The sequence below is a fragment of the Anneissia japonica genome, unplaced genomic scaffold, assembly GCF_011630105.1.
Source record: "Anneissia japonica isolate Jap-2015-1 unplaced genomic scaffold, ASM1163010v1 scaffold673_len1821605_cov196, whole genome shotgun sequence".
NCBI lineage: Eukaryota > Metazoa > Echinodermata > Crinoidea > Comatulida > Comatulidae > Anneissia > Anneissia japonica.
In genome coordinates this window covers 997,893-1,013,760 of record NW_022717449.1, presented here as the reverse complement: position 1 = coordinate 1,013,760, position 15,868 = coordinate 997,893, and the positions used below count along the sequence as shown (strand labels likewise).

Here is a 15,868-nt window from a genome sequence, read left to right as displayed (position 1 = left end):
TTATTATATAGTTTTCAAGAGATAATTTAATATACTTTTTTTTTAGTATTCTGTACATATGCCATACCTTACCAAATGTTTATGCTTTGTTTTTCTGACCATTTTTATGTAATGTGCACCTTGCTTTTTATTGTGTGTATCTAAGTTAAATTTATATATGTTGTTTTTTTTTTATGAAAGCATTGGAACCTGAATTTCATGCGAACCAAGTTGTGCAAAAATGAGTAAAATTCACTATTTTCTCATTAAAACCTGTATGTGTGAATCAAAATCAGAATTTTTTTTCTTTTCGATATAGGATCCTATGTAGTAGAGGCAGTTTTTAAAGTTGTTTGGACAAAAATCTGAAGTATTTGTAATTAGTATTATATTGGTAATTAATCAAAATAGAAATACAAAATTTTACCAAAAAATGGAAAAAAACATGGAGTTTTTCCTCAATATTTTGGACCTGTAGTGATATTCACTATATAGTATGATCCCTCAGCTTTAGAATGAGCCTATTTCCAATACTTTTGATGCATGTTACCAAATGCTGTGCCCTAAAATATAGATATTGGTAAAATTTGGTCAAAAAAAGTAGGTCATTGACCTCTCACCTCAAAGCACATCGCTCACAACACTTAAGACTTGATGTACCACAGTATGTCCCTCACAAAAATCATATTATGACAAATGTGCACTAAATCGACTCATCTCTTGACTAATAGTATTTTAGTGGATTTTGTGTACTGGCAATATTAGCAAGACACCAACACAAAGGCTTTTATAATATTTTCTTTTTTGTCCACGCTATCAAATTTCATTTGGCAAAAACATGTGACATACCTAAATATGGTCATGATGACATCACATCATGACCGTATACTGGACATGGCTTTAGAAAAACTGCCAAATAAACAAAATTATATCATAATTATTTTTTGCCAATGTAATTTTGTGTTTTTTGTTTTATGTATACTTGTTGTAATATAAATTTGATTAATGAAATACTTGTATCTTTTGAATAGAAAAGCCATCTACTGATCACAATTATGTTATATGAAGAATATGAGTGCAAGAGTGTATGTGCCAAAATGAATAAATGAACAGTTTTGCTATTATTTCAGACTAATAGTTCTCTGTAAATTTTGATTGAAGCATTTGCACAAAATGTGCTACGTAAGAGTTTAATTATTAATGCAGTCCATCTTTAATAAGTAGAGTGCAAATGCTAGAATGTTTAAAATGCTATTTGAAAGTGTTGCTACATTTTCTGAGCTTATTCTATTGTTACAAGAGACAAGCATTCTGAAATATTTAACAGCTTATCAATGTAATTGTATTATTGCGTTTTTCAATGAGACCTTGCAGCCTTCCATTCTCATGACCGATAGTAGGTTGTGTGCTTTGCCCAAATTCTACTGTAGATCTGCCAGCATTTCATTCTTAGGTCCCATGGTTCGTAGTATACTTTGCTAACCTTCCGCAGAAGATCTCCTAGCGTTTTCTCAGGACCCATGTTGGGTAGTATACTTTGCCAATTTTTCACAGGAGAGTTAGCATTTTATTTCCTGGAACCATGGTGCATAGTATACTTCCTTCAGGCTTTTGCAGATCCTTTTAAATTTCATTCCCAGGACTTGAGCTTGTTTACTATTGACTTGATAGTAGGGATTCTTAAAGCAAAGTACATATGAGTCCCTCATGCTTGTGTTCTCACTGTTCATAATACTGAAGGGTTTATGTATTTATCATTAGAAATTGAAGTGTTTTCTTGCAGCATTTTGCTTATAGCAAAATCATGGTGGTGGTAGATACCATTCGGTCAGCTTTTGCAGGTTTTATAGCACCTCATACTCTTTCTTATTGCTAAGAAGTTAATGTGCAATATGTGTATATAAATCTAAATTTTTTTATATTATTTCTCAATTCATATTTACTTCTTTATTTTGTCCTTTTGATGGAATTCTTCTGTTATTTATCTCAATAAATAACTACTAGTAATGATAAAGTCCAATATCATTAGGATAAAAAAGAAACTTTTTAAAAAATCAGTGTCAACAAGTAAATGTTAACAAGTGATTATTTTTTGTTCTCTGTTATTACTAGTGATGCATTTGACCTGAACTATGGGGTCGCCATCCTACGCTTCCCACAAGGCTTAGATGTGTCTGCCGCTCTTAATATGCAAGCGCAACAAAACGGTCGATCAAATCTACCAAAACGTTAGTATTCACTTTGTGTAACTTGCGATTTATCTACTGAGTAAATTAATTCACCCTTCTGTAATATTCTTTTTAATGTGTATTTTAAGTCTCCCTGTAGCTAAGCATTACTCATACTCACTCCATGCCTTTTGGTTGGTAACATTGTAGCCATTGTGCTAAAATCACTGGTTAAGGTATCAAATATAAAAATCATTCCTTTTGTAATCACAGTTTTGGCTGTGGTGGGGCGGGGGAATTTTTAGGAATCCCATCCTAGATTTCCAGGGTTATTGGTCAGTCAGGCTCCGGCAACACAATTAGTTTGGCGTACTGTTGGTATGCGATAATGCTATTGCTCAGTAAATAAATAATACTTTCTAAAATTACAGTGTTTTCGTACCATGATGAGTAATCATAGAAAGACAATTCAATTCTGCTTCTGTAGGAAAACATAGGAAACATCTCTATTTGTAATAATATAGTAATGAATGGTTAATTGAATGAATGAATCGTGGAGAACGCTATCTTGTGTTTATAAGATCTTTGATTACTATCAATATCATTTTTTTTTCAAATCAGCATCTGAGCAGACAATTAATGAAGCAGAACCTTTAATCCTTGAGGATAGCGGGGAAACAGTGGCCTCCGAAGCCTCCTCCGAAAAGGAGTTGAAGGTGGCAGGCAGACCCCTTGAGGACAGCACAGCCTTAATTAAAGGCCATAGGCCTGGCAGTGTCATCAAGTCAGTCAATGCATTTCAAGACAAGCAAGCTAAGGGAACCATAGACGTCTGGTGGTTGTTCGATGACGGAGGTAAGTTGAAAATGGTTTGTTTCCCGTCTGGCAGGCTGGTGGTGAAAAGGATACGCACTCAATTGTTTCAAGGTCAATTCGCACTGTCAAATTTTAAGCGACAAATTGTGTGAATTTTCTATATATGACCATGGTGATGTAATAATCATTTGGTCATGATGATGTCATATCATACAAGGTGAGTCAAATGGCCGAGCGGTTAGCAGGGGCTCCGCAAGCTATAGCCATAATATCGGCGCTGGTTCGAATGGCACGCTCGCCTATGGTTCTGGTGGTAGGACAAGTCTTCTCGGATAAGGACTATAAACCGTAGGCCCAGTGTATACAATGGCTCGTGTGCACTATAAAGAACTCGGTACATCCTTCGAGACGAGTAGGGGGGGATACCCCGGTGTACTGGAACAGACAGCCCCTGTGGTGGATGACGAGAGTTGCTGGTACCGGGTTACCGGGTAGCACAGACACGAAGGCACCCTTAGGGGCGAAGAAAGTCCCTAGTCCACATTTCAAGCGCCCTGAGCATTTTATATTAGATGGATTTGTGCGCTATATAAAACTACACTATTATTATTATTATTATTATTATTAATATATGGACAAATAACATGTGTTTATCATGACATCAAATAATATTTGAGATCCTTAAGAAAACGATTTTGAATAGAAATTTTAAAAAGAAAATACAGTAAAGTGTCCACTGTATGTACTCCTTGGTATCAAGCGGTGTTCGTAAATTGAAAAATATGGGAACTAGAGCGGGTGTCAGTTTCCAATACCTAGGCCTATCTGTAGGCTGACAGCCAGTAGGCCTAGCACGAACCGAGAGTGCAGCAGCCTGGTCTACCGCAATATAGCCAAGCTGAATTTACCTTGGATAAAAAACCAAATTATCGCTGGCATTTTTCCACTTAACAAAATATTATTTTAACTCTTATTCAAACATATGTATGTTTTATGGACCTTTCTATCATGTTCTTTGTAGTATTTAGATCGCTGAGTTGTGTTGTTTACACATTTCGCGATCATATCTAGCATTCATAATGTCAATATTTTGCTGACCTCAACACTCTTTTTTCGTCGTAATAAACGTGTGCACTGAATGCGACGACACTTGCTTTGGTAGTTCGTTCTTCTGGTTAGGTTTATTACATTAATATAGTGATTATTATACCAGAAATGGAACAAAAGATCAAACTATTAATAAACAAATACAAAAAACTTGTATACATAATCACTTTGTAAAACGTGCGCAATCGGACTTTTTTACGGTAATAATTGGTCAATGATGACGTCATCAGGTGCAAAGACTATTCATAAAATTGACTATTTTTAAAATTGACGTTCGTAAAATGGACGTTTTACTGTAATGAGATATCAGATCTAAGATATTAGAAAATTGGTTCAAAAAGAATGGTATTAATCAAATAAATATTATCAACTTTTTTTTTGTAATTCTTCTCTTCTTCCTCTCCTCAGGTTTAACCCTACTTATCCCTCACATTTTAACTCTAAGACGACAGTGGGAGCGATGCAAGCTTAGAGTCTTTGCAGGTGGAAAGAAAGACCAGATAGAAAAAGAAAAAATCAGGTACACACATAAATTAAGCTAATGTTGCATTATGAACAAAATTACAAAACAATAGAAAACAAGGCAACCCAGCATAACAATGTAAATAATATGACATGTTATTTGCTTTGTTTTTGTTTTACAGCATGGCTAACATGCTAAGCAAATTTCGTATTGATTGCCACAGTGTGGAGATTATACCAGACATTGGCAAAAAACCACAGGATGTCAGGTAAGCTGTATTTAATTAGCATGTGTGAATATTTATTGTATAGTTAATATATTCATTCATATATTTTGCATATAGAGTAATGACCAAGAAAACCACTGGTTTTTCTTTATGTACCTTGATTTGTTGATAAATTTTTATTCTGAAGGGGAGTTGTGGTATGGTGGTTTAATAGGTGGTCGCTTTGCAATTCTAAAATCTTGGGTCCAATCCCTACCAACAAATATATTCCTCTTCCTAAGCCCATGTGTACTATATAAGATTTGTCTGTCATTCTTTGATCAGACTTAAAACTTGAGTTTACTCCATTTGGTTTGTGATTATGAACACTTAATCTATATTTCAACAAACCTGATGAATTTATTTGTGCTGACTGTTGTTGCTTTTCTTTTTAGCTTGGCAACATTTGAGTCATTTGTTGAACCATTTATGTTGACTGCCGACCAAGATGTTAAAGATTTCCCAGGGTACATCACTAAAGAGGAGAGGAAGAATTTGAAAGAGAAAACATATCGACATATACGATTGAGAGAACTGTTATTTAAACATTCTAAGGATGCTAATTTAATATTCTTGTAAGTTAAATATAAATTATTATATTATGAAGCATCTTTATCATTATCATCATGGTTATAATTGTTTTGTTGCCAATGCTGCCACTCTTGCTGTTGAAATTATAATTTATTTAATTTTTATATTATTTATTGTTTTAATTATTGTTATAGTTATTGGAAACACTATCAGTTATCAGTCAATCAATCATGCAATCAATCAATCAACCAATCAATTAATTATCAGATTCCAACAGTTGTCATAATTTTTCGACATTAAAAAAAAAAAAAGTTTTTCATTTTTATTTATGTAGAAACCTATTAATAAAAAAAATTTAGTTTAATGTTTTCCCAGTTTAAAATGCATTGTCATAGACCTATAGTATTAACATTTTGTCATTTACTCTTTGTTGTAGGACTCTACCAATGCCTAGGAAAGAAGCCTGTTCAGCGTATATGTACATGGCATGGCTTGAAACATTATGCAATGCTAAGGACTTGCCCCCAATAGTCCTAATGCGGGGAAACCAAACCAGTGTGCTTACGTATTACTCGTAAAACGTATAAAGCTGGGCACGCACACACTGTGTTGGCCGACGTGATTATGTCAAGCCCATGTCATCATTTTTACTGCCACTGATAATCAGCAGATAGCGTTGCATCATCAATTACTCACACAAAGCAGGAAAGGATTCTTCGGTGGTGCAGAGTGTTCAATACTGTAATACATCTCACTGGAGGTGTCTATTAGCAATAATGATAAAAAGAATGTGTATGAGAAAGCTTAGATGTGCTTATCTCAGTATGGTTAATTATGCATTTTATAATTAGATTTTAAAATGATCAATGGTTAATGTAACCAGTTCATTTCACAAAATAATAATAATTGAGGCTTATCAATGGATTGTGTATTACGTAATATCTAATGGGAATGTCCAAAAGGGACCAACTAGAACCCTGTAGGTCAATTGGTTGAGCAACGTAATGGTAGTTAGAGGGTCATGTCATGTTTGAATCCTGATGGAGAAAAAAACTATTAGAATTGCAAATAATTTGTAAAAGTTTGTTTTTTTATATTACATTATACTGCCTTCTTTAGTTTAAAATTTAAGCTATATTGCCCCCTATAGTTTGGTATTTACAGTTTTGCAAACATTGTGCTAAGTTTAAAACAGTTTAATAGCTGATTTAAAAAAAGAATTAACTGAAATAATTTTTAAAATTATCTAACAATACCAATATTGATTTAATACTTGTTACTAATTTAATGAAGTTAGTTTTCAAATAATTTCTAAAAGTTTGTTTTTTTATGTTACGTTATACTGCCGCCTTTAGTTTAAAATTGAAGTTATATTGCCCTCCATAGTTTGGTATTTTTACAGTTTTGTAAACATTGTGCTAAATCTAAAACAGTTTAATAGCTGATTTAAAAAAAACTTCAATTTAATATTTTTATAAATTAATGAACATTGCCAGTATTTACTAATTTAATGAAGTTAGTTTCCAAATGATTTCTAAAAGTATGTATTTTTTATGTTGCATCAAACTACCTTTATTATAAAAATTGAAGCTATATTGCCCTTTATAGTTTAGTTTTACGGTTTTGTAAACATCAATTCGTACTAAGTTTAAAACAATTCAAAGGCTGATATTAAAAAAAATTCATTTTAATATATTCTTTTAATATTATTTAACATTGCCAATATTGCTTTTATGCTTGTTAATTTAATGAAGCTTGTTTCCTTTTTGTTAATATCTGTTATGGAATTCATTAACCTGGTGCATATTATTTATTTTTAAAGTTGCTTTAGCTGAAATTGCACAAATAATGAGACCAATTCTCACAGAAGAATTCTCTAAACAATTAGAAATGAAGAAATATAAAGCAAACTTTATTTTTTAAGATATTACCTTAAAAGAATGTAAATATGATTGCTATGCAGCATAAAGATTGTCATGTGTAATGAGTAATTAACATCATGTTAATGAGGTTAATTAATATGATGTTGATTAGAATTAATTTGCTTGTAAATATATAGTAACCCGAAAAGTTGGAGCTGTAAATAAGATATTTACATCATTAATTATTGGAAACATAATGTTACATAATATTGGATTGATTTGGTTTATATATTTATTCGAATGAACACCCCATGGCGTTCATTGTTGAGAAGGTTTTTTTGAAAGGGGAGTTTATTCAAGAGAGGCATTTATTTTTTTTGGTAAAATGGATATGTATATACTTATATAAATGCTCTCTTAATTTCACTGTAAATGTGGAATTACAAAACACTTAACTACAGTCAAAATAATAATAAGAATAACTACGGTATATGTGTTGTTAAGGATTGGAACTATCCGATCGCAGTTCATCATTGCTTATATATAAATGGCAATCCCTTATACTCTTATCATCACAGATGTACAAATACACACAAAACAGGAAGTGAATCGGTCAATATACCGAAGAATATTTTCCAGAGTCTTCTACCAAAATGTATACAGTACTGAGTTCTTTTTAGTGTGCAAAGCCATTATGTATACAGGACCAACAGCTTAATTTCTTATCTGAAAGGAAAGGTTAAATTAGAATAATATTTTTTACCCAACAACACAAGATCATTTTGGCAGATATCTAACCAGATATCTATCAAATTTCAAGTGACAAATTTGTGTGATGTGCCAATATATAGGCAAGATGATGTCATATTACACCCAAATATGGGCATATCACACTTATTTCACATAAAATTTTTTAGTGTTGACATTGCCTTACACTTAGAAATCAAATTTATCAAAATAATTTCATCTGGTTTTAATATTTTATTGCTAAAAAACAATTCTCTGTAAATAAAACCATTTTGTTAGCATACACTATAATGAATTAGATATTTTGGCTAATAAATGTGATAGTAGGTTTTTAATATTTTTCCTGTAGGCATGGCAGTGATTTGACTGTTGAGTTCTGTCCACACTACCAAACTATTTGTGTGATGTGCCCATATTTGGGTATGATGATGTCATAGTACACACACAAATATGGGCTTATCACAGTTGTTTGTTACATCAAATTTGATAGTGTGGACAGTGCTTTAGTCTTACTGGGATATAATGGCGTGGTGTACTTAAGGACCGTTATACTTGTTGTGCTGGTCGTATTGCTGGTGTCGTAGGGCAAGATACTTTTTTCTGTCTTTCTCTGACAAAACTTAGGATTTAATTGTGTAAGGTGAATTAGTTGAGACACTTGAAACTTTATACTAATGAGTGGTGGAGGTTGCACGTTCTGTGTCCAGCGACCATTGAAACATAAGCCCATAGGGATTTTGGTATTACTGATATGTGCTGTACTAACACTTACAACATATGACACACCAGGGATCCAAAGTTAGAAGAAGCAATTTCTTGGAGATCTGCTTATACAAAATTTTATAACACATATTGCATATTTCTGGGACCCTTGTAAAATGCTGCAATATGACACTTAAAACAGGACTGACAACCAATGTTATTCTTGCAATTATTTACACATAAAACTACCATACTCATTTAAGCTGTGTGCTTGTATTTATCTGTGTAAACAAAATATAATACTGGATTATTAAATAATAATAAGTCTTTTTTCTGTTTTAAAGTTATCGTGCTCTTATTTTTATACCAAACCGAAAATCAGAAGCATATTTTCTAATACTGTGTCTATTTCACTTTTCTATTATCACAACATTGGTTTATACTTGCAAAAATAATGTTAACGATTAAAAGCTAAAAAGCAATTGTTAATATAGAAAAATAAAAGAAATAAGAGAAGTTTTTACACTAGACGATTCGATAATGATTTTTAGTGAATACGATAACAAAATATTGTGAGAAATCAATCCAAGTGATGTCATAATCATAGAAAACAATAAAATCGTTACTACTACGATTTTATCGTTTTTCAATGATTATGACGTCATTTGAATTGATTGGTGAAATTATTTTTTATTGTGTATCGTCCTAGTGTAATAACTGCTTTTATTTCTTTTATTTTCTATATGAAAAATTGCTTTTTATCGTTATCGTTGCAAGTATGTACAGGCATTTACACTGCCATTTTGTTGGACCTTAGCAACAATATCCAAGGGGTGTGGCTTAGTGGAAAGTTCTATTGAGGTTCAAAGGTTAGCCACCAAAGCACAAGTCCACTCAATAATAATAGATCTAAGGTATATAAATGGAATTTTACATTATAAAGAATGATACTTCTTACAAAGTAACATAGTATTAATAAATGTAGATGGAATTTAAAAGTGCGAAGGACACATGGAGATATATTGCAAATAAATAAATATAACTATTCTCAATGCATTTTATGGAATGTTGTTATTCTTTCTGTGTTCAAAATAATATTGTCTTAAGTTTAATTGAATACTTGCGTTCAAATTCATTACGGTATATTACTTCGTAACAATTAAAGAGTATACATTTTCATTTGAATAAGAGACGAATAGTGAGTGAGTGCTAGCCGACGAAGAGTGAAGTGATTTTTAAAACTACTCGTGTGGTTTTTGTTCAGCAAATTCCCATTCAAAAGAGGTGCTACTTTTTGCTCGGGGATGAGGGTGTGGAGCAAAGCTCTCACTTTGATATGGCACTGAATAGCAGACTGTAGATGAAGACATTTCTGATAATTTGTTAAGGGTTTGCTCCCCACTTATGCACTTATGTTGGCTAATTTTATGCTACATATAGTTTATAATAATTCTTGAACAGTTAAAGAATGAGAGAAAATATTGGAATCGATAATATTCTTAAATATGATAAACAAAACTGCACAATTGAATAATATGCACAATGTCGCATTGCATGACTTGCCTGTTTCATTTAAATTTTTACTGGGTTGTCATTTTTGGTTTATAGAATATTATCCAATCTGACAAAAATGTATTGACAAAGTAATAATAATAATAATAATGCATTTATAATGCGCCATCTATCTAGGTAAACCTATTCCGAGGCGCACACAAACATGGAAAATAAAAATAAAAAAAAAACAAAAGAAAAAAAAATCAACATTATAAAAGTACAATGATAAAAACAATTAATGATTAAAAGCAACTTGAAATAAATGTGTTTTAAGAGTCTTTTTAAAGACATCAAGTGAACTGTATCTGCGGAGTTCAATTGGTAATGCATTCCAGAGCCTGGGTGCGACTGCATAGAAAGCCCCATGCAAAATAAAACTAAAATGATAAATAATCAATGCTTACATTTTGTAAGTGTCTGTCAATTAAATCACTATAATGGAAATGCTTGTCTTGTGTTCTGTATTTCTTGTTCCAGTTTAACTTGAAAACATCAAAAACAGGGCTATCAAAGATATCCTGATTTTGATAAGCAAAAACTTGTTCAAATCAAATATTGTTCAGAACACGTCTTTCAACACCTCATCAAGCATTTCAACCGCCTGTAGAATCAGGGGTGGTGCCAGGATTTGCCCGACGGGGGTTGTGGGGAGCAAAGTGGGCACAAATGGGCGTTGCTCAAAATCCCCAGAAAAAATATTACAATTTAGGGGTTTCAAATGCTTATTTAATTGCGTCTACTAATAATATGTAGAAAACAAACTGGGAGCTCTCCCTTAGGGAGATAATTTACTATTAATAATAATAAATAATAATAATACATTTATAATGCGCCATCTATCTAGGTAAACCTATTGAATCAAATCCATGAATGAATGAATGAATTCCGAGGCGCACACAAGCATACTAAACATGGAAAATAATAAATCAACATTATAAAAGTACAATGATAAAAACAATTAATGATTAAAAGCAACTTGAAATAAATGTGTTTTAAGAGTCTTTTTAAAGACATCAAGCGAACTGCATCTGCGGAGTTCAATTGGTAATGCATTCCAGAGCCTGGGTGCTGCTGCATAGAAAATCCCATGCAAAATAAAAATAAAATCATAAATATTATTTTTATTATAATTATCCAGATTAAAGATCGGGGTATACATTTATAAAATTCAATAATGTCTATGCTTAAGGACTACACTAGGCCTAGTACTTTATTTTAGACACTCAAGTTTTAGTATTATTGTATTGCAAATGCGTCGTGACGAGCGCCCTCTATACTTGAAAAGCCTACGAACCGTGCGTGGGGTAAACACTGCACCACAAAAGAGCTCGAGTAGTATCTGCACCACTGCTGCTCAAGGTCAAACGATCGAATGGACGAGGGACGTGAGTTACTAAACAGAAGGTAGGCTAGGCCTAGGTAGGCCTATCTGCAAACAAAGTGAATGAATTTGTATCTAACGTGAGTATACTATTTACTATCAGTAGTATAGTACGATTAATATTGTAATTAAAAGACGAACAATTAATGTAGGCCTATGTTGTGTCAGCTGTGGAAATGCATACACAACAACAAGTGTCTGTGCCTCTCCATCAACCACAAAGAGGCGTCACTACTCTGTCGTCAGTCTGCCGTCAACTGACTCTAAGCAGGCACTTGTTTGTCAGTAAGGAGCATTCCGAGGATAGGCTAGAGACTCCTTGGCCTGGCTTGCTCTTTGTTTCGTTCTGTATAAATTAAATTAATGTACAGTAATATAATATATACAATTTAAAATTGTAAATGCGGGACTGTAATACCTGGACTTCAACTGTATTTAATAAGTTTTGATAATTCTACTTTTAGCAGACATTTAAAAACAGCATTGCAACGATGCAATGATCCAACACAATAATTTTAGCCCGTGGCACTTTTTTACTCTGCTGCTGCTACTACTACTACCACCACCTATAGTATTAATTACTTGAACTAGCATCAAGGTAACTTTTAGGAATCATAGGGAAAGTCTAGGCAGGTATACTTGGCAGCTTATCCAGCTTTCTACTCTACTACTACTACTACGTCTAGGCAATCTGATATATTATTATCAGAATTCAATTTTTATGAAACTTGGGCTGTCTTTAAGAAGATGAGATGTTACGTCTGGTTAGGCCAAAGCCCCATAAATAAATATTAGATTAACACCCCCGCCCAATTTACTTTTTTCAGAATTGAATTTATACAAAAATATTTGTGAAACTGTTAAAGGAAAATGTTATGTTGCGTGAAACTGCAGTCAAGTACATGCAAGTTTCTATCTAGGCCTATGTAAATTTAAAGATTAAATAGCCATCCATTGTTGTGTGGCCTAGCAAGGGCATTGATCCGTACTTAAAAGTGGGAGAAGGATGAATTGAAAAAAAGGAAGTCTTGGCAGGGGGCCTAGAACCTGACCTTGTGTGAGGTCTGTTGATTTCCAGTCTACCTCAAGTTGTCTAAATTGAATGCAACACTGTACATTTGCGTTTAACCTGTTCTATTTTCTCCATGGTTTAACCTAGTACAGTGGTTTGAAACACTTTAGAAAATGCAAATTGCTTCAACATAAAAGTTTAATTACCTGCTTATTAATATCAAAAATATGTAGAATGACATCATATTTTAATATGCACATTTTTGATAAAAAATAAACTTTTTTGAGCTGGTGCTAGAAAAGTCAATTATAGTTTTGTCAAATTTTTAAGATAAAAAATAACCTAAAGCTCTCTCCACACCATCAAATTTTAAATGACAAATTTGTGTAATGTGCCCATATATGGGTATGATGGTGTCACATTGCACTAAAAATATAGGCACAATTGTTCTTGGCACATACAATTCATAACCCAAGGTCAAAAAAGGGCTTTAAACTGGCACCGCGCTGTATTGAGAAACAAGCCTCAATAGGCAGTACAACATGAATTTTGTGTGAATTGGGTTTTTAATAAATAAAGTATAACTATTATTCTTACTATTCCTTAAGTTTGAGTGTAAAATTCCAACTGTAAAAGGTGAAATTTAGCCATTTTCCGATGGGAATTAATGAAAAAATGAATAGAAACCTGCCGAAAATAAAGGCATTTTTCTCAAAACTTGAAAGAAAGTTGATAATTAATCAAACCATCATGACTTTGCTTCCAGACACCTGATTGAGTTAATCTAACTGTCATTTTAAAAGTAAATGATATGTTCTACGCCATATTATGTTAATTTTTTGTGATGTCTGTGATTCTTGTTTGTTCTCTCCTGTTTGACACTGCGCCTTGAGCACCTATTTTGGTGTAGATGTTTGCATTATAAAAGTTGCTATTATTATTATTATCATTATTATCATAACAAAAACTCATTTTGGGCTGAGGACGAGTTTATAGCCCTTTTATGATCTTGGGTCACATTTGATATAGTGTGATCAGAGCTTAACATAATTTTATATGGTGCCAAATAAAAGTATTGATATCCTGTTTCATGGTTTGACTGAAAATAAGCAGGGTGTTTGTGCAGCCATGATGCTATACAGAACTTAAGTCATACTTCATCTATGAGTCATTATGGATCCACTTGTCATCTGGCACTACATGAATTTGAAAAGTAAACTTTCAGTGCTAAAAATAAACACTTCAATAGGCAATGATTACATGGCCTTGGTGCAGAGTGCTATCACTACTACACAGTACTCACATTATTTGAAAAAGTAAAGAACTTAATATTATATTATTTTATTATATTATTGTTTAGGAGGTTTTTATTCGTTGTTTAGCAAACTTATTTTTGAAAGGTTTCAGAGGAGGGTAGAAAAAATGGTTTTGTTATATCAAAATGGTTTTGCTAATTATATCAGGCAGAGGAGAAAATAAGAATAAAATTATGTTGATAAATAATAAAATTCTCAAATTGTGAGGTAAGTAAAGTGATAAAGGACTTTAGTCCTCGGCTCAAGTCATGATCCTGTATTGTGTTCAATAAATAATATGATGATTTAAACAGTTCATTTGGAACCGTGGATTCATAAATACTTATTTGTTTGTGAGTTATATAAAAATTATGGAAGACTTTTTGCAATACCAGGCGTGAATAAAATGAAGGAAAAATTAAATTTTTTAATGAATTTTTTTCATTTTTGGGTAGAGCGGAGTGGACAGGGAGCAGTTAGATGTGGTGCACAATTTACTGAGCTGGATGGTTCCATATAAAATTGTTGAATTCTACAAAATTATGTATTGCATCATTTAAAAAATTCTGGCTTAGGTAGATCCACCTAAAAACTTTACGTTCTTAAATGTGAATTTCGAATGTTTGCATTCTTTTTTTTCTTACATAGTTTTCTTGTAAGTACTGAGAAGAATGCTTGGTCTGGTATCGACTTCGATCACAATCAACTCAACCCGCCAACTTTTCACCGAACCACAGGCCTCGCTCTTGGTGACCGTCTATGCACTGACTGAAACCTATATGCAAGATGACAAATGAAGATCGTATGCTATCCTTGTTCATTCAGGAGACTGGAACTGAACCAGGCTTAGCAAGGGATCTACTTGAAGGTATGGTAAAATACGCTTTAAAGCCTGAGGGAGCACTGTTTATTCATATCATTAATTTCTATAAGGCTACATGAATTGCCATTACAGTTGAACTTGCCTAAGTCGAATCCAAAATGCCATTGAAATATTTTTCGACTTTGATAAAATTTGACTTACAGATTGTTATTTAGTGGAAAACACCACAATTTGGCATGTAAAATAAGTTCGACTTAGAAATTATTTGACTTAGGCACAGTCGACTTTGGCAAGTTTAACTTAGTTATTTTGTTCTTTGATCCAGCAATTCAAAAATAAAAAAATAACTAAAGTGTTATCATCATCTGGAGGCTGTCCTTGACAAAAGTAAATATTTTAAACCTGTAGAAATGCCAAGGAAGAATTATTGTTACTTTTCAATATTTTGTGTTTGAGGACACTATATAAAACATTTTTCTCACCTTTGAATAATTTTGATAATTGGAGAGGTAATAAAACTCTTTTTTTCTACCTGATATTATGATCCAAAATCCTATTTGTCTTTCAAAAATCCATCTTCTACTAAAAAATTGTGTGGTTAGAGAACATTTTATTACATTTATTGATTTGTATATCGTCTGTCATTTATTTGTTAAAAGAAAGTCAAAATTCAATTTAAACTTTAAATAACTCATCTAAACGCATCAAATAAGTTATTAACTGCAAATGGGATATAAAAAGAAATATGTTTTCGCTGATTCACACACCTTAAAGTGTGATTTTGTCTGATAAGAAAAGTCATGAGTAAAAGTAAAAAATAAGGCAATGACCTGAACCCCTAAGTCAGTGGAAAATACGGTTGATGGTACACACATTGAAGAGCATGAAGTCGGTTGTGTGTTAATTTCTAGAAGTCTAGAAATCTGAAAAATAATCTCACTTCATATATTACAGTATCTTTAGTCTGATACAGCATGCTTACTTGTAGATTTGAAATACTGTACCATAATTATGGACTTTGTGAAATATATCATTAGTTCCTATGCATGTAATGCAATAGGAACTATTGTAATCACTTTTGCTATTTCCTATGTTTTTTATTGTGTGTAGTGTGTATGTGTGTGTGTAGACATTTATGCAAATGCGCATGCGTCAAAGAAAAG

General features: G+C 32.6%; 2 protein-coding genes across 2 annotated transcripts in view; both read left to right on the top strand.

Moving 5' to 3' along the window:
- The window catches only part of LOC117110245 (solute carrier family 12 member 2-like), a 47,992-nt gene extending 38,296 nt beyond the window's left edge, over positions 1-9,696 (top strand). Inside the window, exons 19-24 of the mRNA XM_033252874.1 lie at positions 2,092-2,207; positions 2,769-3,002; positions 4,479-4,590; positions 4,715-4,801; positions 5,194-5,373; positions 5,766-9,696. Coding sequence (XP_033108765.1) covers positions 2,092-2,207; positions 2,769-3,002; positions 4,479-4,590; positions 4,715-4,801; positions 5,194-5,373; positions 5,766-5,907 — 871 coding nt within the window. The 3' untranslated portion in view covers positions 5,908-9,696. The remainder of the gene's footprint in view (positions 1-2,091; positions 2,208-2,768; positions 3,003-4,478; positions 4,591-4,714; positions 4,802-5,193; positions 5,374-5,765) is intronic.
- Positions 9,697-11,487: 1,791 nt separating this feature from the next.
- The window catches only part of LOC117110287 (OTU domain-containing protein 7B-like), a 39,861-nt gene continuing 35,480 nt past the window's right edge, over positions 11,488-15,868 (top strand). Inside the window, exons 1-2 of the mRNA XM_033252937.1 lie at positions 11,488-11,655; positions 14,531-14,750. Coding sequence (XP_033108828.1) covers positions 14,669-14,750 — 82 coding nt within the window. The 5' untranslated portion in view covers positions 11,488-11,655; positions 14,531-14,668. The remainder of the gene's footprint in view (positions 11,656-14,530; positions 14,751-15,868) is intronic.